This window comes from Eulemur rufifrons, chromosome 8 (assembly GCF_041146395.1).
Source record: "Eulemur rufifrons isolate Redbay chromosome 8, OSU_ERuf_1, whole genome shotgun sequence".
Lineage (NCBI taxonomy): Eukaryota > Metazoa > Chordata > Mammalia > Primates > Lemuridae > Eulemur > Eulemur rufifrons.
In genome coordinates, this window is record NC_090990.1 from 59,642,443 (window position 1) to 59,667,025 (window position 24,583).

Sequence of the window (24,583 nt, forward strand, 5' to 3'; positions counted from 1 at the left end):
AAACAGAAACCCTGGTAGAGGCTATGACTCTGGAATGGTCCCCTAACACTCGTCAACTAATTTTGTTACTTGTACAGCAAATATTTAGTGACTGCCTACTGTGTATTATGTCCCGGTGATATTGGGGTGATCTAAACCCCACCAAGACACAAGCCCAGTTCTTAAGAACATTGCAATTTTGTGGGGAAGAGAGGCACTGAATCAGTGATTGCCAATATGATGAGAATTACAAAAGGATAAGTAGGGTACCAAGCTAGTCTTGTAGTTTAGGGAAGGCACCCTGAGGAGGTGATGCTTGGAACCGGATTCAAGGAGCTGCAGAAGTCGTAGATGGCGGAGGAGGAAGGGAGGGTAACTTCAAATGTTTTTATTGTCTCAGCTCACAGAATAACTCTGCAAGGTAGGCATTGTTGTTCTGGCTTACAGCTGAGCAGATTCAGGTTCCAGGGGAAGCATGTGCAAGTGCCCCAAGGCAAAACCGTATGAATGGTGCCACTTGGAGCTCACAAGGTCCAACAGCCAGTGTGACGAGTATGGAGGAGGCACGACAGGGTAGGAGGTACAGAGGGACTTGTCAAGGTGCCAGGGCCTGGTAAGCCACTGGAAGGACCTCTTTCTCAGTGCAGCAGGACGCCATTTGGAGATAGGAAGCAGAGGGAGGTCCTAATTAGATGTGCATTTTCGAAAGACCACTCTGGCTGGTGTGGAGAATGGACGGAAGTGGATGTGGGAGCACTGGCGATGAGGCGTGGCAGTGATCAGGTGACGATGGTGGCAGGGTCGGGAGAAGCAATGTGCAGGTGGACAGAAATGAATAAATTCAATAGACACACAGGAGGTTGGGTCAGCAGGGTCAGTGACCGGCTGGACGTGAGGGGAGAGTGTATGCCGGGTTATTCAGGACTCCTTTTAAGAGTTTAGCCTTAATAACACTAATAGCTACTGCTTACTGACTATCTACCATGGCCATTTACAGATGAAAAAACTGAGGCCAAGAATAGGGAAGTATCTCCCAATAAATGACTGAACTGAGATTTGAACCCAAGTCTGACGTTCAAAGCAGTACCCCTTCCACTTTAACACTGTAAGTGTATTGTTCTGTTTAATTAGATTTATTTCTCTGTCAACTGAAACCTCAGCTTTCCCCCATATAAGTCAGCTATGTTTGCAACTCCAAGTTCTCATAATTCTCTTGCCTTTGACCATGAGTTCTCAGTTGTTTTCACAGATTGGGGCCGTTCTGTGTTTATCTTAGGGCCCTTTCAAACAGCAGAGGCCAAAGAAGCCAGTTTTGTGGAATCAGACTTATCCGGCTGCATTAAATATCACCTGATTCTAATGAAAATGCAGCTTTTTGTTTGTTTCAATGAACACAGGGGGCCTTTATGTCCGATCTCCTCCTAGGGGAAGTAACTGCATACGAGTGACCTTTGAAGGAAATCACATCAGGGAGTGAGCTGAAGGCGCGAGGTGAGCCCGTGCCAACCATCCACCAGGGTCCTGGCGTGCCAGAGAAGAGAAGGCTCTAAAAATGGCTTGTCCCACTGATGATTCATCCACGCCCCCCCTGGACGGAGGAACATCAGCTACTTCTTGCCGAGGAAGCAAGGCAGGGAGGCGTAAGAGGGTCCTCAAACTATCTCTTGAGCACCTGCTGTATGCCACGCACCGTGCTCAATCCCTGCCACATGGCACCCACGTTTTAATGGCGGGGAACAGATAATGAATAAATAAAAAATGTAAATCATTAAAGACCCTGATAAGTACCATGAAGGAAATAAACAGGATCATGACAGACAATTATTTTTGCCTCAACTTCCTCATCTCTTAAATAAAAAAGAGAGGGAGAATGGTAGAATTTGCCTCTCAGGGCTGCTTTCAGGATTAGGTTAGATAACACATGGGTTGCGCTCAGAAGGGTGCCTGGCACATTGGTTGAACACTTGGTCAGTGTTATGAGTGGTTAATATCTTTGTGACAGAATAAAGTGGGGGAGGCAGTCAAGAAGGGCTTCCTGGAGGAGGTGACTTTTAAGCTGAGACCTGAGAGATGAGAAGGAGCCAAATATGTGAATAACGAGGAGGGTGAGGAGAAAAGGCCAGAGGCCAGAGAAGGAACGGCTACTGTTTCCAAGAACAGAAAGGAGCGGGAGGTGTGTGGGGCTGGAGAATGGAGAGTAGGGGGCAGTGAAGTGAGGTGAGGGCTGGGAGGCAGACCAGGTAAGAATTCGGGGTGTATTCTTCCAGCAAGGGAGGAGCGTGGTGTGTCATGCTTTGAAACCACTCTGGCAGCCATGCAGAGAAGGAGAAAGGGTGAAAGCTGCAAGAGAAGAGAGGAGAATGGCAGGTGGGGGCGCTGGTAGGAGGGTGCTAGGCAGAGGGTAGCGACATTGTTGGTGGCAAAGCATTAGTTTCCTAAGGCTGCCAGAACAAATTACCTCCAACTGGCTGTCTGAAAACGACAGAAATGTATTCTCTCACAGCTCTGGAGGCAGGAGACTGAAATCAAGGTTGGCAGGGCCCCGCTCCCTCCCAAAGCTCTGGGGAAGAATCCTCCCTTGCATCTTGCGGCTTCTGGTGGCTGCCAGTGAGTCCTCGGTGTTCCTCGGCTAGAAGATGCATCACTCCGATCACTGCCTCCACCTTCACGTGGTGTTCACCCTGTGTGTCTGTGTTGCTGTGTCTCTCCTTGTAACTTGGCCAGTGACGGTGCTGAGAGCCTGCCCTGATCCAGCATGACCTCATCCTAATTACATCTTCAAGAGCCCTGTCTCCAAGTAAGGTCACCTTCACCAGGTACTGGGGTTTAGGGCTTCAACATGCCAGGCAGCATCCTCGCTGCAGGGCTTTGGGCTGCTGCACAGCTATTCCCAGCTCTCATTCCACATAGGCGGGCAGGTGGCGGGGGGCGGGCAGCCCTGCCCAGTGAGGGCGGCGTGTCAGATCCGGGATGCGCCTTCTTACTCCTTTTCCACAAAACCACTTCTACTTTTAGGTTGCATCTAAAGTGTACTATTAATTCATGATTCCTTTTCAGTGAGTCTTCAGTGATTTTGGACAGTCTATGGACATAGGTGGATTTTCTTGGACTTTTTTTAGAAGTGAGGAGACCTGGGGTTCATCCAGGGTGTTGCCTTCAGTGTGTGACCTTGAACAGCTCCCTTAACCCCCTCCAGGCTTCAACTTCTTCTTCTGAAAAATGAGGAGACTGGCCTAGCTCAGTGGTTCTCAACTTTGAAGATGCATCAAAATCCCCTGCAGGGCTTGTTGAAATCAGATTTCTGGGCTCCATCCCAGAGTATCTGTTCAGCAGGGCTAGGACGGTGCCTCGGTATTCGCATTTCTAGCAAGTTCCTGGACTTTGTTGGTGCTGCCGGTCTGGGAAGCACACCGTGAGAATTACTGGCCTAGATCAGCTCTGAGATTTCTGCCAGAGACATTATTCCACGATTCTATGAAACTCATTTTAGTGTAAATGACTAGGTGAAGTGAATTTTCTAACCTTAGTGAGAAAATTTGGTTTCACTATAAAAATATGTGCCAGCTACTGCTGACCTTATTTTCCACTGTGGATTTACCTCTCCAGACTTAAGTGTGCTGATTAAATGGCCCCTCTTTCTCTCCATGTTGTGTTCGGGGACCATCTATCCCTCGTGGCTCGTGGGTCCTACACACACAAGGCTCCGCCACAAGTCAGCTGAATGTCGACTCTGAGTTAGACAGAACCACTGGCCCCAGTGGCATTTATCTGGGCTGGAACGTGGGGCACAGGAGATAGAATTAGAAACCTGAAAATAAGGGCATAAATAAGCCCATGAAAAGATGCTCAACATCTTTAGTCACCTGGAAAATGTAAATCAAAAGCACAATGAGATACTTCCTCTCACCCATTAGAATAACCAAAAGAGACAATACTAAGTGATGACAAGGATGTAGAGAAATTGGAACATTGAGGGTGAGAATGTAAAATGGTATAGCCACTTTAGAAAGCAGTGACAATTTTTCACGATGTTAAACAAAATTGTCACATGACCCAGCAATTCCACTCCTAGGCATCTACTAAAAACTCAGTGAAAACATATGTTCACATAAAGCTTTGTATGTGAAGTTTCATACTACTATTATTCTTAATAACCAAAAAATGGAGACAACCCAAATGTCTATCAAATGATGAATGGATAAACAAAATGTGGTATATCCATACAGTGGGTATGGATAAAAAGGAACAAGGTACTGACACGTGCTATAAGATGGATTGGCCTCAAAATGGTTATGCTAAATGAAAGAAGCCAGATACAAAAGACTATATATTGTATGATTCCGTTCATGTGAAATGTCCAGAAAAGATAAAAAACAGATTAGTGGTTGCCTAGGGCTGGGCATGGAGTGGAGAGTGATTACAAATGGACATGAGGTTTCTTTTTAGGATGATGGAAATGTTCTAAAATTAAATCTTAGTGATGGTTGCCCAACTCAGTAAATATAATAAAATTTTATTTAATTTATGTTTAAAATGGGGTGGATTTTGTGGTTTGAAAATTGATCTCAATAAAGTTGTCAAAAAGACATTTAAAAAATAGAAAGCAATGAAAAAAAAAAACTAATGGTACTACCTGGTCCTCCCTCTGAAGGTCATTCAGTGGTTATGACATATACATGGATTCCAAATACCTTGCGTCAGAAAATGATCAACCTAGTTACCCAGTGAGAAAATATCAGGAACCGGTTACTGGCAGAATGGGGATACTTAAATACACTAAGCACATCTATTTCACATCTTTATGTGCCAGACACTGTGGTAAGTGCTTTACACGCCTTATCAGTCAATTATTCGTTCAAAAATCCAGTTTGTTGAACACCTTCTCTGTGCTAGGCACTGTTCTTGGTGCTGAAGATACAGTGTGAATAAGACAAAGCCCCGTCTTTGGGGAAGCTTAAACATGTAGACATACAAAGATTATTTTAAGATGATTTTAGGTAGTGATACTGAATTTAACCCAAAACCTGGGTCATGGGAGAGAGTGACGGGAGACGGGGAAGGGGGCTGGGTTAGATGGAGTGGTCAGGGCAGGCCTCCCTGGGGAGGTGGTTTGAAGTAGCAGGAGACGGATGGGAAGGAGGTGGCATGCAGAGATCAGGAGAAGAGTGGCTTGGCTGGGAGGAACAGCTGCCATAGAGCTGCAGACAGCAAGCAGAGGAGAAACGGCAGTGTAATCACGGGAGAGGGCTGTACAGCAGGATGCCGAAATGACAGACAAGGGGGAAACTGCAGATCTCGGGGCCATGGTACAGAGCTTGATTTAAAGTTTAGTTTCTTATTCCCAGTGCAGGAGGAAGCAAATGGGAAGATTTAAGCAGGTGAGTGACATGATCTGATTTACATATTAAAGGTGACCCCGGGAGCTTCATAGAGACAGGCATATAGCGGAAGGAAGGAGGGAATGAGGGAAGCAAAGTTAAGAACTAAGTGCTGCAGGAGCTACGGCCAGACAATGGTGGCTTAGATAAAGGTGGCGGCGGCAGCAGGGATGGTGAAGTGGTAGGATTTGGAGCATAGGTCGGTGGATAGACTCAATAGGGTCATATGCATTGCTAAGGGGCAGAGACAGGGAGGGCTTGAGCATCTGGGTGGAAGGTGCACTATGCGTGGAGACGGCTGACCTTCCCTTTGAGATCAGCTTTACTATATTCATGTTACAGATGAAAAAATGGGGCTCAGAAAAGCTAGTCAGCTTTGTCCAGAATTACCCACCTAATGACTGGAAGAAGCAAGTTCAAAGCCAGTGACTCCAAAAATGGTATTTTAAACACTGCTCAGTATTGCCTCCTGCCCAGCGAGCTCTTGCATCCTGAGCCAGCCTGCAGATGGAAATCAGATAAGGTGGCTTGGGTGGGGAGAGGAAGACTCCTTAGCAAGGAACGCTGGTGGGTGGGCTTGTCATTGAATAAAAGAGAAAAGAGCAGCTTGGAAGAGTAACATTTTTCTAGTGAATTACATTAAATAATCAGCATGGTTTATACCCAGTGTCAGCCTGAACTGAGATTGACAGCTAATAAAAGCACAGTAATTACAGGAAAACATCAGATTGGAAAGTGCAGAGATTCTCGAAACACCTGAAGCCGTTTAATATATCTTATGTTTGCTCCAGACCAACAGGCAGCTCCCAGAGCAAGACCAGTCTCATTACTGAGCTAATGGACATTATGCTCTGAGGTACCTTTCCCTCTGCCAAATAAATCAGAATTTTAAAAACTGAAGCCTGATATTGCCATGCTGCGAATGTTTGCAAGGACATCACTGAGTGTTTTAGGTGTCAAGTTTAATTTGACTTGGCCTGTTCTATTCTCTTAAGGAAGGCTCCGGAGGCGTCAGCTGGGTCACAAGGAGAATTTCTCCTGCTTTTGCTCTTCGGGCTGTGACAGAAATCAGACCTTGATTCCCTGAGCACATTTCCCCAAGCAGGGATGGCGCCTGCAGCCGCAGTCCAAAGGAGCTGGTCGTGATGAAAGAAAGTTGTCGTGCTTCCCTATCCCCTGATTTTGAGTTTGTTTGTTTTTTTCTTGTTGGTTTTATTGTTGTTGTTGCTGTTGTTTTTTTGGGGGGGGGGGCTGGTTGAGAGGGGAGGGGTGGAGGGAGGAGAAACTCATTTACACATTCTAAAACATCCTAAAATATTCATGAGCCCTCCTCTAAGGTGCAGACACTGCCCTAGGTTCTGGGATGGTGACAAATGCTTACAAATTACCGAAGAGCAAAAGAGACAGCAAAAATAAAAGCGTAAGCTCCGAGTGTGTGCGCATGGCCGTGTGTGTGTGTGTGTGTGCGTGTGTGTGTGTGTGTGTGTGTGCGTGTGTGTCCCTCTGGGGGGCCCACCTGCCTCCTCCAGGCTCCTGTCCTGCCCGCACCACTCCTGGGGGCCGAGCCTGCGGCTCTGAGCACCACGGCCTGGAGAACGGGTAACTCCTCTATGTGCTGTGGACTTGCCAGGACATTTGTCACCTCACAACAGCTCTAATGACCTTGGCATCAAGCTCTTACTGGGGATTAATAACTGGCTGGGCTTAATGGCCCTTACTGTGTCCCGGGCCATTTTCCCAGCCAGCCATTAATTCCAGGCAGGGCCCTGGGCTCTGGCCACCAGGGCTCCCGGGGCTGAGAGCTGCTCACAGGCAAATGGCCGCAGCCTCCTTCTCTGCGGACAGGGGTTTCCACAGCCCACCCCTCTTCTCCCTGTGGCGTCCGTGCCGCAGGCGGGGTTCCTAGGCAAATTGTTGGTTAGGGCATCACGTTATAGCTATTTCTATGTGTCCGTCTATTCAGTGTGAATTAAATGGCTTTTATGGGTCAGGATGAAAGAGATCACCAAGACTGGAGTGAACTATTACAATATGGATGTCTGTGCTTCCTACTAATGCATGGAGCACCTCACCAAATAGGGCTTTGAGGGAAATGTCCCAAAGAATCTGGGAGGCAGAACACCATGAGGAAGAAGCCAGAAAGGAGGCCTTGCTAGGCGGTGAGTCCCCTGGAGCCACCCCCCCTCCTGTGTCCTGGGTGGTGCTTCTGCGCCCACACAGGTGGGAGGTTCACCTGCCCACCCTCTGCTTGGTGACTCATCGACCAAGAATACGTAAATACTGCATCAGGAATCTTACCTCGGCAAGGCACGAATATTTTCACCCAGATCATTAAGCAGCTAAGGATCATAACGGAGCTGAGGGGTGGAGGACCATGGCTCTCCCAGGGGCCTGCAACATCCTGAGAAATGGGGTCACGCGCCTGTACAATTTTTTGTCGCTCTGCCTTCCAAACCATCATCAGGCCCTCTGAGTAGTAAACAGACTTCATTTCGTCCTTTGGAAGTGCTTTAGCCTTTGGTACATGCTCTTCTCAGCTGCTGGAAATGTAACATTATGTTTAGAACAGCTATTGTCATTTTATTGGCAACACTTACCAAAAGGCACTTAAGGCATAATTCAGACTTCGGATCTTTTTTCCCTTGTTTGGTGCATCTGCACAACTCGCAGAGTGGGTGTCAGTGCCGAGGTGACGGATGGCACAGGGCGCAGGCAGGTGGGCAGGAACCGTGAGGGGCGGGGTCGGCCCTGGCGTGTTTTGGTGTCCAGTAATCACAGAGGGTCAGTATGGCATGGCCAGGAGCCTTGGCCTTTCCCAAAGGAGTCTTCAGCGGGCCTTCTGTGGGCAAAGGAGACAGAGAGCTCCTCGGAATGTCCCTAAGGTGATGTGTGTTTTACCTGCCAACCAGCCTCTGCTCTGGGAATCAAAGCAGAATAATTAATTATGAGGAAAAGATGCTGCTGGGACCTTTCTTTAGAATGTTTTCCCCAGTCATAAGGAGTATAATAAAATTATAGATCAAACTGGAAAATTTCGGATAATTCTAAGTGAGTCTGATGAGAAAAAGCAGGTTCCCATGGCCTTGGGGTCCGCTGGGAGGAACTTACAAAGCAACCTTATTAAGCAAATGTACGAGTTACACAGAACCTCAGAAGTGTGTTAAGTGCTCAGGAAAGGTCTTTAGAATGAATGAGCAAATCAATGTCATCTGGCCACAAGTATCTAATTGATCCTGTCTTTGTTTTAAGTGGGGGAGAGCATTAAGTACATTTGTGACAAAGGGAGCTCTAGGCCCTGGGCCTCCTGATCTTCCTCACGGAGTAACATGTGCGTGCAGATGCCCCTTGTCTCCAGAGGAATGTTTTTACTGGGCTTCTCCATGAGTGGCAATAAGGTGACCAACCATCCTGTTTTGCCTGGGACTGAGAGGTTTCCTAGGATGCAGGACGTTGAGTGGTAAAACCCAGACAGCCCCTGGCAACCCAGGTGGGTCAGTCCCCGTCAGTGTCCATCAGTCCTGTGCATCCGCCCTAATTCACCGTTGACCTTCCATCAACCCTTTGCAGTCCCTCTTCAGCCTCTCCTTCCTCACTTTCAGCCACAAGCAAACTCTGTCACCTCTGTTCAGCTGAGACTATTTTGGCCGAAGTCATCAAATCCAAAGAACACTTCCCAAGTCTAGTTTTACTTGTCATGTGGCACCCTTGACTACTCCTTCCTTTTCAAAATAGTCTCCTCTGTTGGTTTCCATTGCATAATCCTTTCCTGGTTGTCCTCCCACACGTCTGGCTCTTCTGGATAGATGGGCTCAAATGTGCCCTCATCGTTGGTCCCACGGCCCCGTGTGCCTAATTGTATTATAGCACGTAACCCACACATCCCTGTGATTATTTGTCTGGGAGGGCACCCCAGCACGAAGTTCAATGCCTGGTACATAATAGGAAATCTGTCACTGAGTAGGTCATTGCTGAACGCTCCCTCTTCATCATTTACATATGGGATGTGTGGGTAAAACAAGGGAAAGAAAAGTTAAGTATTTCTTCCATTCTTTGGCCACTGAAATTGCCCTTCCCTTCAGCAGTTCACCCAGGGAATTCAGATGGGCTCTTTACTCCAGGTTCCAGTAGTTTCCTCATGGGAATAAGGCTACTTTCTAGACATCTGGAATATGGCTGATCCTCAAGAGGAAGATTTGGTCTTAGTCACTTTTCACCATCATGGACTCCATATTCTAGTTGGATGAGTCTGCTGTGAATGATCCTCTGAAGAATGGATGTATTGGATAGAAGACACTTGTCACTTCATTTCATCCATCCAGTCCAGTGCCTTCAGAGTGGTAACAATACTACTGATTAAAAAATAGCATCACTTAGTTTCTGGGAGGGAGGAAAGGATGAAGGCAATAAGTTAAGCAAACATTCCATGACACTCTACTGCACTACCATGATACACTGGTTAATCCCATTGACTTTGCAATCAGATTTCCTGGGTTCAAATTCCAGCACCACCACCTCCTAACAGTATGATCTTGAGCAAATTGCATCTCACTTCACTTTTTTATCCTTCAATATTCTCATTTGTAAAATGGGGATGATAATATAGCATCTTATAGCATTATTTGAAGGATTAATGCAATTACATAAAAAGCTCAGAACAGTGCCTGGCACATAGAGAGCACTCAGTAAATACCAGTTAATTGGCCACTCTTTCCTTGGTCCCCCAGACTTGCTGTGCTCCAAACAGCCCCCCTTACTCAGACTTTCGCAGACCCCCTTCCTCACACTGTGCAACATTATTGCACTCTTTTACTGACCCACAGTCTGTCACTAAAGTGTAAGCTTTGAAGGGTTTTGTTTTCTTCATTTTTGCATTCTGACTGCCTAGAACAGTGCCTGTTGCCTCAGAGTGATTCAGTGTTGAAGGAATGATGAGAATTTGCAATGGTAGAGTCTCCATTTCACAAGCCCTTGTGTCAGTTATAAACTCAAAGCATTTAGCACTGAGTTGGTGAGTATTTACAATATGCTCCAAGCCGGCCGATAATCCTGACAACACCTACCATTTATTGAATGATCACTGTGACAGGTCCTATGCTAAGGACTAGGTTCAACCACATGCAGTTGCTATTTTTGCAGGTCAAATGTTGGCAATTTCAAATGGCTTAATCTAATACTCTGTGTATCTTAGTTTTTTTTTTTTTTTTTTCATTCTACCTTGGTAGAATGAAACATGCAGTTGCTATTTTTGCAGGTCAAATGTTGGCAATTTCAAATGGCTTAATCTAATACTCTGTGTATCTTAGTTTTTTTTTTTTTTTTTTTCATTCTACCAAGGTAGAATGGGGTGTCATCCTCAGTGAGAGATGGGAAAACTGAGACTTGTGGAGGTTAGTGACTTGTCAAGGTCCCACAGGTGGAAACAAGGCTGGACCCATCCTGTCATACCCCAGAGCTCTTGGGCCCCATCCCATGAGGGAAGCCAGAGTAGCTCCCTAGTTCTGAAGACAGAGTCATGTCTCAGGAAATTTCCACAGTAACTATAAGACTGAATATATGCAGTACTCAATTGGATCCGATTTCCTGAGGCTGTGCAGGGAGCTAGTGTGTCCTGTTCAAAGTTAACAGAGAAAAAGGGCGGAGGCTCTGGGGAAAATCTAACAATGCAACATTCCTTCAGAACATCTTCACTGTCATTTTCTTGTGCACTTGCTGGCCTTGGCCTCAGGCCCTAATTATATTATCTTCAAACAGCAACTAGAGATATTTCTCATTAAACATGAACATGGGAATGTTTAATTTGTTGGAATGTAGGTGTTCAGAAAGCAAATCATTGGTTCAGGACGTTCAACTGGAGCACTGCCATTCAGTTGTCCCTGGTGGACACGATGTGGCCAGGACACCCCCAGGGCATGTGTTCACTGCAGATGAGAGAAGGACGGAGGCTCTGCAATTCCTGGATGAGGTCTGTGGCTCTGAGCTTGGGGCTTTCTTTACTCCTATGAAGATGAACTAACTCAGTTTCTCTTCCACTCCCCTTAAAATGAGGTGAACAATTGTAATTGTCATTGCAAAATTATAGCCTCGGAGAGATTACAATCTGCATGTCATTTCCCACGTGATTCGTAGATGATGTTTATTTAAGATAAACATATTTGCACAGCATCCAAGAATTAATAGTATTAATATTAATAAGTGCTTAACTTTCAATAAGGTGAGTTAAGACCATCAAAACTAGTGTCACAGCAATTTACAGTATAGTCTTTGATTCAACTTGAGAGTAATTTTGAATGTAAAAAAATAGTTTTGAAAACATGACTTTATTATCAGTTATGCATCCTTGGGCAAATTGCTTAATGTCTCTAAGCCTGAGTATCCTCATCTGGAAAATGACGGTGACGGCAGCCTTACTGGTTGATGTGTCAATCTGGTTATTTACTATCAGTATAGCTCTTAGCCCATTGTTTGACAGGTCAGTGCTAGCTCTCTTTTCCTCTTGTCCGATGTCCTTGTCACCAATTTAGAAGAGAATGTAAGTGCCCGTGGAGCTACAGCAGAAGGGATATATACTCTGGTGTGAGAGGGAGGAGAGGGGAATGGGCGCCCTTCTCGGGAGGCAGGGGAGTGACCTGCTGGTGCCAAGGGAGGGTTGAGACCTTTGCCCCTGACAGTGTCCCTCTCCCCCTGCCTTCCAGCCCCTGAAAATGCACTGCGGGGACTGCGCTCTGGTGACCAGCTCAGGGCATCTGCTGCGCAGCCAGCAAGGCCCCCAGATTGACCAGACGGAGTGTGTCATCCGCATGAATGACGCCCCCACGCGCGGCTACGGGCGCGACGTGGGCAATCGCACCAGCCTGAGGGTCATCGCACATTCCAGCATCCAGAGGATCCTGCGCAACCGCCATGACCTGCTCAATGTGAGCCAGGGCACCGTGTTCATCTTCTGGGGCCCCAGCAGCTACATGCGGCGGGATGGCAAGGGCCAGGTCTATAACAACCTGCAGCTCCTGAGCCAGGTGCTGCCCCGGCTGAAGGCCTTCATGATCACACGCCACAAGATGCTGCAGTTCGATGAGCTCTTCAAGCAGGAGACTGGCAAAGACAGGTACACGGGCACAGGGTAGGTGGGTGGCGGAGACTGCAGGGGAGGGTGAGGCTATGTCGCCGTTGGCTGATTCACCTAACGCAGAGCTTTTGCTGAAGGTTTTTGTTGCAGGCCCCACTACTCATGGCATTGACAGAGCCCACCCATGGGATCCTCCTGGTGACTGGGCTGCTCAGGCTGAGTTTATGAGGCAAAGTGAAAGGGAGCACTAATATAATTACATGGATACTTCAAGGCCAAATCCCTATTTTTTGAGGAAGAGGCTACGCAGCTGCTGGCTTACAGGGGTTAGAGGTGAAATATAATAGCTTTATTGCATTTCATGTTACTTGTGTGCACACTAACCAAAAAGAAGTGTGTGGGTTTCTTCCCATTCCAAGGCAAACATTTATTCAGTCAACCAATATTGACTGAGTACCTATTACTTGCTCAGCCTGCACCTGGCATTGGGGACACAGTCAAATCAAGTCCTAGACATTTGCCAGGAAGCGGCCAGTGTGCCAGGGGTCACGTGAAGGGAAGAAAATGGTCTGTAACACGCAGGGCAGGGAGGCATGCCATGGTCTAGGGCAGTCCCTTCCAAACTGTTACTTGCAACTCAATAATGAGATGTGAGATCAACGCAGTGAGGCACTGAAAGATTTTCTCTAATGTAACGGGAAGAATAGAATCAAATGGAACAGCATAGACCAGAACAGACAATATCAGCATTCACCTCACATAGTGAGTTAGGCAAGGTATTGTTTTGTGAAACTTCTATTTCAGCTTGATTGATTGATAAATATAGGTTTCTTTTTGAGGTGATGAAAATATTCCGGAATTAATGGTGATGGTTGCACAATCCTGTGAATATAAGCTAAATACCATTGAATTACACACTTTAAAAAAATAAAATGAAAACCACATATGTATATATTTTCAATTATGATGTAAAATGTATTTTTCACTATAGGTTGAAAATGTCCGGTCTAGGAGATGAGGGAAAGGCTTTCTCAAAGAGATGTATTTAAGCTGAGTCCCCGGCCAAGAAGACTTTAGCCAAGAGGGCAGGACCAGGGAGGGGGAGGGAGAACCCCCCCATGGGTCCGAGGAGTGTGGTGTGAGAGAACAGGCAGTGGGCTGGAGAAGAGCCCCCCTGGCTACAGGCTGGAGGGCTGGGTGGGAGGAGTGGCACCAGACGAAGCCGAGGGATGAAGGGTCAGGAGCTGGCCCATCCTAGGGGGAGCGAGGACAACTGGGTGTCGAGGGCAACAGTGACGGGTAGCCCACATGCACAGCTCTGGCTGGAACTCTGACTCTATCACGCTCTACTTGCATGGCCTTGGACGAGTTATCTAACCTTTCAGAGACTCAGTGACCTTCCTCGTGAAAAGGGGCTAGTGACTATCAATCATCTGACTGGTCTAACAATTAAATTTCCTTGTTTCCTGAATTGTCTAGCATAGGCAGCTCAGGATTGGAGAATAGCATCTAAAAGACAGACCAAAAGTCCAGTGTCCCCAGATTCTTTGTGTGGAAGAGCTATCTTTTAAAATCCTAGACACCTTGTGACTGCTAGAGGGCTGGCCCGGCAGGAGTGAGCAGGGGTCTGGCGGAGGAAGGGGAGGAAGGGCTGGCTGTTGGTGCTGTGGCCTCTTCCCCTGGAAGGCCCGGCAGACCCCGAGGTAGTCCAGCCAGTAGACCATATTGGGGATCCCGGCCATCACCACCAGCTGCCACCAAAGCCTGTCTTGGCTGACCTTTAAACCCCATGAATAAGAGAGACTGCTGCTCATTTGAATAAGTTCTTTAACCAAGAAGGCATTTCTTAAGGGATGAAGAAGGAGGGCACTTATTTACAGTTTCATTTTTCACTTGTTGGAAAATTTGAAATAAGTAGAAACCATCTCTTCAGTAGAAAACGCTTCTCTCCTTTTAGTTTAATGATTGCTAAATTTAAGTCTTCCTGAAATGCTGCCGCAGTGCTAGCTATTTAGGATAATTACACGTTGCTCTGGACTCCTTAAGGAATCATTTTAAGCTGGTAAGTTAGAGACCAAGTCATCCTACCCTTTGGCCACTTGGGATCTTTAGGAAACAATCTCACATCAAGGCATGTCCTGCTCATTAAATCCACTGATTTCTGACCAGTGAAAACCTTTTGCTCACCATGTCCATCTCCCTGGTAGTCCCAGCTGGTAAGAAGGGAGCCAGAACTTTGTGGATTGGCTACTGGGCTTCTTTCTGCAGAAATCCCTCTCCTAGTGACCACCCAGCCCCTACTCAGGGGAATCACACATGAATCTGTAGGGTGCCCAAGTACATTGTCACTTCCAGAAACCTCGTACCTCTTACCTTTAGGAAACTGTCTTAAAGAAGTTAATATTGTTTTGACTCAGTATTCTTATGTGTCTATATTCTTAACCTGCAGCCTGCACCAAGCAAAAAGAACCAGGTCAGAAACAGCCTGTCAGAACAAAACTACTTCTGCAAATTAAAACACAAAACGCTTAGGGCAGAATGGTATTTCCTCTAGGTATGCTTTTCATGAAACCCAACAGAACAGTGGCATGTATTGAAGATAAGGAAAGTGTAGAGTCTCTAATCTGCACATCTCATGATCAGGAAATACATTTGGGCTATTTTGAAGAAATGTGATAATTCAATAGATTATGATTTATAGAAGTTTCACCTTACTTAAAAATGGAGAGAAAAAATGGCTCAGGAAAAATCTGCAATTAAGAAGCATGACAAATGACATAGATGGCCAAGTGGTATTCTTTGATATTAAAAAGTAACTGTACTTGAAAATAACTTTATAATTGAATAAGGGTACATTAGGAAAATATGATTCAGAACCAATATTATAGTAATTAGATAAAGGAAGCATAAATGAAATAACTGCAGGAAGAATATTTCCATAGAGATTATAAATGAGATTCTGGTGGAGCAGAAAGGCCTTTAATTGTAATTTAGTGTGCACTATAGAATTATCAGCTCAGTGTGTTACTTCATCATATAAAAGAATATCTGATAATTTTCCCTAATAAGCACATGACAGCTCTTCATATTCTTTCATTACAGCTGATTAAGTGTAAAAACAGTAGATACTCCTTTGTTAGAAAAAGCGTTCAGATTTTTTTAGAAAGGCAGCACAATGAAGTTGCATTTCTATAGCACGTGATCCCAAAAGGCTATTATTCAGGAGGTCTGGAGAATTTTAAGTAGCACTTTAAAGAACCTTCACTTTAGTTTCTTTGGTCCTCCACTTTGTATTCTCCCCATTTACCCACAGAGCCTTTTTCTGGAGAGCCACATCCTCCTGTATTTCAGCCTGTGGCTTGTGATCTCTACCACGTCACACCCAAGAGAGCCAGAACTGTGGGAGAGTTTCTGCCCCTGGGAAAAGCCCGGTTTGGTGTTTCCAATACCTCTAAAAGCACAGGGGACATGGGTGTGGTTCCCAGGCCGGGGTCCTGGGGATATAAGTGAGCTGTCATTCTCTTCCTTCGTTCCACATCCTCCCAGTGATTCACTCACCCAGATTAGGTCTGGAACACCCAGCCAATGTATTGTCACAGCACGTAGGTGAAGACAGGCTAAGGGAAGGCACTTCTTCCTCTCCCCTTTGCCATTCAGTCAGTTTTTCTCCATCCCAGCTCCCTCAGTCACAAAGGTCTTAGGAATATTTAGCCCTGGCAAGAAAGAAGGGTGATTATTAATACCTACGTAATCTGGAGACTTCTGAATTTTGTATTCACTGTCCTGACTACTGACGGTGGCTCCTACACAAGACCTCAGGAGCAGAGCATTGGAAAGATTTTCTTTATGGCTGCTAAAAAGCACTGAAAGGATTTGCTGAGTTATTTACCTCATTTGCTCAACCTAGCAACCAAGAGAGGAGGAAGGGATCTTCATGTATCAACATACCAAGCTGGATGTTTTTCATGGGTGTTCTCTCATTAAGTTCTCAAATGACCCAGGGGATGGAGCTTCCTACAGCTGCTTTACAGATAAGAAATCAAGGGTCAGAGGTCAGCAATGACCTGCCTCAGGTCATCTAGCTAATTATGGGAGACACAGGTAAGATTAAAGCCCATACAATTCCCATCTTTAGGAGCTTTTAAATGTACTTCCTGGGATATCACTGGGTCACAATACAATAGAATAGGGGGAAAATGAGCAAAGGGCTTAAGAAATGCAAAGTTGAAGCCCTGAACTCAGGAATCACTCATGCCTGTCAAGTATTTGACAAAACAAAGGACTCCCTAAACGTGTCCTTTTTATTTTTTGTCTTTATGTAAAATGGAAATAAAGATGCGTACTGCTTAACAAACAAAAAGGCTTCCTTCTTCTCAAAGAGTGCTACATGGTGCAAGTTGAAGAGTCTTTCTGCAACTCTGCTAATGCACATCACAAATGGAGCTTTTGGCTCGGCAAAGTCAGACCGTCTGACCTTGGGGATAAGGTGTTTGAAACTGGCTAATGAGGCATGCCATAAGCACTGAGGAAAAAGTAAAAGCAGCAGCCTCCAAAAAATTGAAATTAATCTCCACAGCAGTATAGCATGGTGGACCAACAAGTCATTCTCACAGGGTCAAATTAGACCTTGATGTTATGTCTCTACAGTTATCCTTAGACTTGGCATGTGATTGATATCTGAATGGGCAAACTTCATGAATGGTGGAGCACACAGATTCGTTCCTTAAGTTTTGTCAATATTTGGTCTTTGAATGAGAATTTTTGGAGGGTTCTGAATGCTCCGATATGTAAAACAAAGCAAATGCTCAGTTAAATATAAGCATTCCTGTGGGTCTTTTCCTTTGGTCATCAGCCCCTTCCCAAATGAGTGTGCTCCTCCTATGGAAAGATATTCAATCAAGGTGTGAATTAGCCTGCTTGAAGGCAAGCTTTTACCCGAAGATCCATTGATCAATCAATTGATCAATGGATAGATAAACATATCCACATGTTTATTCATATTTAATAGGCTCTTCATTATCTAGCCTTCTTGGCAAACAAGAAGAATTTCTAGTCAGTCAGGTATTCTAGTTAATAAAGAGTTGTCACACGGGGGTTGTCATCCTACAAGAAATCGAGTTGTAACATGCACTTAAACGTTGAAGCATTGATCATCCTCTTTGATGATGCAGAAGTCCCTTGGGCATCTTTTAGTGTCACAAACCCACCATAATGGAGCATCAACATCAATTATGACTGTACTGTAGAATATGGTGGTGTTGCTAAGAGATTTCAGTTTGGTAAAGTTCCAGATATTTATCAAATGGAAAGAGAGAGCAAGAGAGAGAGAAAGAGAGAGAGACTCTTTATCGTCAACCTTACTCCAAAAAGGGTTTAAGATGGTAGCAAGTATAATGATTACTTTACCAGCTTGCAGATTTCATTATTGTTCCTTCCAGGAAGATCTCCAACACTTGGCTTAGCACTGGCTGGTTCACAATGACGATTGCGCTGGAGCTCTGTGACAGGATCAATGTTTATGGCATGGTGCCCCCAGACTTCTGCAGGTAGGATTTATTCTGCAAGTGTAAATCATCCACAGTGTTGTGCAGGGTTTATAAATATCTGATTCTGTATAGCAACCATGACACATGTCTAACTGTCTTCTTGAAGCAATTAATTAGCATGTCCCAAGTTCTGGTTCTAGAAACAACAAACGGCATTTAATTATGTGATATAAAATATTGAAAGTTTTTGTTTGTACTGCTGGAGAATAAATCCATCTTGTGGGCTTCATTTATCCTCTGAATATTTATCAGCCAAGAGTAATGCAATAATTGGCATAATATTAATGATGAACAAGCATTAAGAAATATTAGTTTTACTTTCATTTCAAAGGAATGTGATAATTTTTTAATGAATTAAAAAGGGCAATTCCTTTGACAGCGAGGCCTGTTTTCTAAAATTAAAATATTCCTCTGAGCCTCTTTCCCCTGCCACATCAGTAGCCTGGGTTTGTGCTTCTAAGGCCAAAAGCACAGGCATAATTATTTTGATGTATCACTTTAAAGGGAACATGTACACATCTCTGTTGCTACCTTAGGTTCCCTCCTGACGTGTGCCCAGAGTTTGGTGTGTACCACAGGTGCACTGAGCAATATTCAGGGCCTGATTGGTGGAGACTCACCTGTAATTTAAAGTAATGAAGCCAATAAATTCAGACAGTGTCCTTGTTTCCTGGAATGCCTGATGGCCTGCATATGGCCTCTCTCCTGATCTCCAAATGGTAAAACCCTGGGTGGGGACATTTTAAACTTGTTCACTAAAATGCATGCTTGCTTTATCCCTTCATGCATGTGTTTTAAACTTGACAACTTATCAAAGGCCATGGATCTTTAGGCAAAAGCCACAATTTGGAGGTTTAAAGCAAGGATGAGAAAGAGTATTTAATCATGTCATTACCATTTTGCCACTTTTTTTTCCTTTTTAACCCAAAGATCCAACACAGCAGTAATACTAGTTGATCTGTAAGACACAGATCACGAAGGAGAAGGAAAGCCATGAACAGAACAGGCCTTTGACATAAGGGTGTCCCATGCTGGAGCCAGACTGCATAGGTGTAGAGCCTGGTCTGGACACTTACAAACCTACTGTGTCCTTGAACAAGTTGCTTAATGCCTCTGTCTCGGCTTCCTCATCTATGGAAGTGGATGTGCTGATAATAATAGACTCTGCCTCAGAGGGTCGTGGGCGGATTAAATAAGTTAATACACGTGAAGTGCTTGGAACAATGCCTGGTACGCGGCAAGCACAAGGCAGGTTAGCTTGGATCCTCACTTAGTTCACTGGCCTTGTGTCCCTGTTTAACAACCTATGTGCAGAAGTAAGTAGGATGGCCTCAAAAAGCAAACTGCCTCCTCAAACCGACAGCCTGACAAAGGCGGTGGGAATGGCACTTACGGGCATACACAGGGCCGTCAACGTTGATGGTTATACGGCAGATATAATCATGTAATATTGCCATTAGGATGCCAGAAAGAAAAGGCATGAATAAATTGAAATGTTAATGACTTAGAGTGTTCAAGGAAATATTCCATTTGTTATGGAAAACAAATGAAAGGCAAGTTAACCTGTCGTTTTTCTAACTCCAAGTTAGTTCATCAGTAGGATGGAAACAATTTATATAATAGAATGACACTAACAGAGAAATTAAGAAAATGTCGATGCACCATATGTTGCCACTGGCTCTGGATTTCTGTTCCTAAGCTACCATCCCGAAGGTTGAACAGTTGTTTGCACAAGATGGGTTCAGCAAGAACTCTTCAAAAGGATCCTCACACCCGGGGTTCTCTCAGAGAAAGGGGAGACATGCTGGGGTCATCTGGAGAGGGTCAGGGCTAGAGCGAGCATCCTGCCCCCTTACGCCTGTGTAAGGAGGGGCACGAAAGGAAGACCAGGAGCGGCACAGACTGACTCCCAAGTTCCTTTCAGCTTCATTTCCAGGACACGTTGGCTGAACCACCAGGCACCCAGCTCCTAACTGTGTGATGAACTTTGTTTTCCTCATCTGCAAAATGGGGATAAGAAAACAATAATAAATCAGGCAGATCATGGTGAGAATTAAACAAGGTAATGAATGAAGAGTGTTTGATGCAGTGCCCAGCACACAGTTAGTGCTCAGGAAATATTATTAATGTCATTAATATTAATAACATATTAATATTACACTATAAGATCTATAAAATAATATTATAAATATTATCCTAAGCACTTGAGCGTTTCCTTGGAAGATACCAAGAATTTGGAGAGGGGTTCAAAGAATAGGACACAGCCCTTAACTCCCTGGAGGCTTAAGATAAGCCTTACCCACACCAAAATATAATGAACACAGCAAAGCCACTTAGTGTGTGACCATAAAAGGAGGCAGCATTTGCAATCTTCGTCTAAGAGTCAGATGAGTCTTGCAAACACCATCTGCCACCAGAGAAGGAGAAAGCAACTTCCAAGTTAGTCCTGCTACTAGTCTGACCATTCCTCCTTTTGTCTTTATTTTGAAAGAAGCAGAGCACTATTAGGGGCCAAATCCCACTATTTGGTACAGGTGTCATGAGCTCTAAGACTTAAGGAGGTGAGCTATCATCAGAGCCAAAAATGTTAGGGATGATTTTGTGAGGTGGCCGAGCTCACGCTGGTTGAGTCCACCAGAATGTAACCTCCAAGGGCAGAAAGTCCTGTGTGTTTGGTTCAGCGTTGAGGCCTGGAGCACAGGACAGCAGATATTAACGCTGTCCTGGAACATAGAAGCTGCTTTGTAAATAACAAGTGAACCCCTCTATCCTCTATTCTCTCTTTAGTGCTGTCGTAAAGCATGTTGTACGTGGTGAAAATAACCATTTCTGCCTCTCAGAAGCTGTGTGACCTTGAGAAAGTTACTTGACCTGACTGAGCCTTAGTGACCTCGGCCAAGTCACTTAAAGATTGTCTCAGAAGGCTTAGCTTTCATATCTGTAAAGCAGCGACAACAACAGGACTTGCTAATTCCATAAAGCAATAGATAAGGAATGCTTAGCACAGTGCCGGGGTATGTTAAGCACACATAGAGTTAGCAGGTGAAGGGATTCACTCCTCTGTGAGTGTGGATACCCATCAGCACATTTTCCAGAGGTGCCCTGGGAGCACTCTGAACGGTGCTCCGTGGGAGAGGAGGGCCTGGTTCCTGGAAAGGAGTGGACACGTACAGCCTTCTATATGAGCTAGATCTCACTTTTCTTTGCCGTTGACAATTGGCGTCACATGGCCTCCAGCTCCTTGCAGGAGGATATCATGTGGGCTGCTTCCGGTGTACCCAGGCTTTCTGCAGCTTCCTGAAAGTTCCCAGTCTCCCGCTGGAATCAAGAGGTTAGCCACATGGAGCCAGATTTCTGCAAACAAAGAGGGAGTCAGCTGTTCATTTTTGGCAAATTAAGCATTTCAGACCTTAAGACAAAATTAGTACCCTCAAAACAAGTCATTAACTAAATTAATCACAGAGACTTTTATCCATTCAACTAGCTGTGCTGGGCACCAGGGAGGTAATCAGAGATGACTGAGACAGAGTCTCCGCCTCCAGTCGCCCTAGTCTCACTTGACCACAAATCAGTCGTGAGGTACAGAAGGTCACACAAGGTACCTGTGGGAGAAAATGTTCACTCTCTGCCTGTCAGTAGCCTCTGACACACTGCACTTTACTGAAACATCCATCTTTGGCTTTCAAACTGGACTGGGAGGAGTCCTTGCGTTCCTCTAAGCCTAGCGGGGGCACGGAGCCAAGATCAGGGAATGTACCCCCGCACCCTACTTGCTCAAGAGCACACCCGCTCGGATCTGCTTTACACAGGGCTCTTGTATACAATTTCTTTTCAACAGAAGATCTCTTGGCAAATAAGAACTTTGACAACCTCTGGCCTAAGACAGTCGTGCTGCCTGCCAATCTAAATCAAACTCTCTCACACTTTTCAGGAGACTTTAATCGTCACCTTCTTATTTCCAGGGAAGCAGAGGCACAGAGAGACAAAGCACTGAACTTACTCCTGCAGTCATTTCCAACGGTGTTGGATGGCAGTCCCCGAAGGGAATGCCAGCCGCCATATGCATGGTGTGAGGGGGGATGCAGTGGGAGCAAACAGCCAAGCAGTCCAAGAATGCCTGCTCTCCAAGGTCAGCGTGGGTGGCCAGGAGCTGTCACTTCCCATCCAGCTCTCCTGGACGTCTGCCTTCTCATGCCACCCACAGGACCTGAGTTACTGCCAAGAGTCATTCGTTAGCAAGAAAACTCCTGGTAGTCCTTAAAGTATTAAGCACATGGACTCCTCGGGAACAAAGATAGTGTCATATTCATATTTAAAACCACAGATGGAAGCAGTGGAGGTTAAATGGTCATGGTGGCAGATAAGGGACATATCTTATTCAAGACCTGGCAGAACGTAACACTGACTCAAAGTCTTTGAAGCAGCCTGCAACCTTTTCTTTAATCTGGTCCTGCAATAGCCTCCTGGACTGCCCTCTCTAACTCTGGTCTTTTTCCTCTCCAAACATCACTGCATTGCTCGATGACACCACAAGTCTGACCCAATCACTTAAAACCCCTCCGTGTTCCCCCAAAGCTTTTAAAGCAGAGTTCACACTCCCTGGCTTAGTACACAAGGTGTTTGGGATCAGGCTTTCGTATACCACATTAGTCACATCTTCTCCACTCAGACAGATCTGTCTTAGCTCTAGTGAAAAACCTGTAAAGGAGCTCAACCTGCAGATACCTGTCCCTGTGTCTTCAGCTTGGAACGCCCATCTCCCACTTCCTTAAGCTGCCTGATTACCACTGGCTCTTTACTCATACTATTAACGGCTGGTATGTGTCATGCCCATACCTCGTGCCAGCCCTGTGCTTAGCATGAACACATACATCATTTCATTGAATCTTATAAAAATCCTATGAGGTAAGTACTGTTATTATCAGCATTTTACATACCAGGCTTAAAGACATGAAACAGCTGGCCAAGGTCATAGAGCAGATAAGTGGCAGAGCTGAGATTTGAATCCAGGTCTCCAGGGCTCAAGAGCTGATGCTCTTAGCCCTTCAGTCCACTGTTCTGATACAGCAGCCCTTCCTCCTCAAACCCCCCTGACCTCCTGTCTGGGCCGGACCTACTGCACTCTGTCTCTACCCAGCCGCACCTCACCGAGTGACTTGTCCATCTCCTTCATTTGCCTCTGGGCTCCGTAAGAGGAGGCATCAGGTCTCAACCCACATTCTATCTTTAGCACTTGTCATTGTGTCTGGCATATAGTATGTATCCAGCATAGATTGGTTCAATGATAAACAAAAAATCCTTTCCTTTAAGAGATTGATTCTAAACTTACTATCACAAGACCAAAAGGGCCAAGTGAATAAAAACCATAATTAGCAAATGTCAAATTCAGATTTTGAGGGGGTCCCAGAAGTCAATGGCAGCCACCCTGTTTTATTCTCAGCCAGGGCCAGCACTGGGTCCTCAAAGTGGGGGGGCTCAGGTATCCGCCCCCACCCTGCCTCCATCAGCAGACTTCAGGCTCATCAGTGTTCAGAAAGCTGGAGAAAATTAATACCATGTTGCACCAGAGACAGCATCAAAATATATTATTCTGTGGACTGTAGGCTCTTAAATCATGCCATATCCATATAGGAAGCCAAATTCTTTCTCTCTAGATGGACTATAAATTGCAGTGAAAAGATCTGTTGTCGTTGCTTTCCAAACTAAGTCATGGTGAGTATTTAATCTCATTTTCCATTGTAAATTATTTGCAATAATAATGGGCCAAGCATTTAAATTCTACCTAATAATCTTATTTCTGGTCATACTTAACACATTACCAAGTTTACAACTCTCTGTTACCCATCATTTCTTGAGTATTAATTAGTGGGGTAATGATTCAGAGTGATCACTGTCATGGAACTAAATTAATATCTCATCCATAATGTGAAGGACATCTCAAAGGTATCGTGAATATCAGAGAGTTGATTCTGCTAGAATTATTAGCTAGTGAACATTAATAAAGCTGCCAGCCTAACAGGGAAAGTTCTTACTTGGCGACAGTCCACGGTGTAGAGTCGGACGCTTACAAAAGACAGGTGGGGAATGGTAATGCTGCCCGTGCTGTTTACATTTTATGAAGTAGACTTAAAATATATTGTTGTATTTTTACCTAGATGCTTATTGTTTGTTCCAACTTTGCCACAATTTGACCAACTCTTACCAGTCATTGGGTGTTTTCGTTACCTTTCTTCTGTCTCCCGTGGGTACCACAGATCCATTGTGAGACATCCTGGCGCACCTGGTCTGGGTTGTGGGGGGGCTGGGTGGGGTTTGGGGGATTCACTGTGGCTCTTTGTCCCAGAAAGGATGGGCAGCTGCAGGCTCTTAATGCTCCATGTGCTCAGAAGTGTTATTTCATCGGCTTCCAAAGTGTACAACTGTTTTCCTTCTAAAAGAAGATCCAAGGACAAGAAGTCAGGGGAGCAGAATAAGGGTAGCTCAGTGGGTCTCCTAGACCTGACACAGATGTTTAGGAAGGACTATTGTAGGAACATTTTCTCGTGAATGCTACATGGTGTCACCAAAGGCCCCTGATGCAAGCCAATTGCAGAACAACATAAATATTTGACAGTTAT

General features: G+C 45.1%; 1 protein-coding gene across 2 annotated transcripts in view; it reads left to right on the top strand.

The window, feature by feature from the left end:
- Positions 1-24,583, top strand: part of ST6GALNAC5 (ST6 N-acetylgalactosaminide alpha-2,6-sialyltransferase 5) — a 157,720-nt gene that overhangs the window by 127,100 nt on the left and 6,037 nt on the right. Inside the window, exons 3-4 of one of the 2 annotated variants that reach the window (XM_069478099.1) lie at positions 12,050-12,459; positions 17,859-17,966. In XM_069478099.1, coding sequence (XP_069334200.1) covers positions 12,050-12,459; positions 17,859-17,966 — 518 coding nt within the window. Of the gene's footprint in view, positions 1-12,049; positions 12,460-17,858; positions 17,967-24,583 lie in introns of those variants that run through there. The other variant, XM_069478100.1, reaches the window with a different exon arrangement.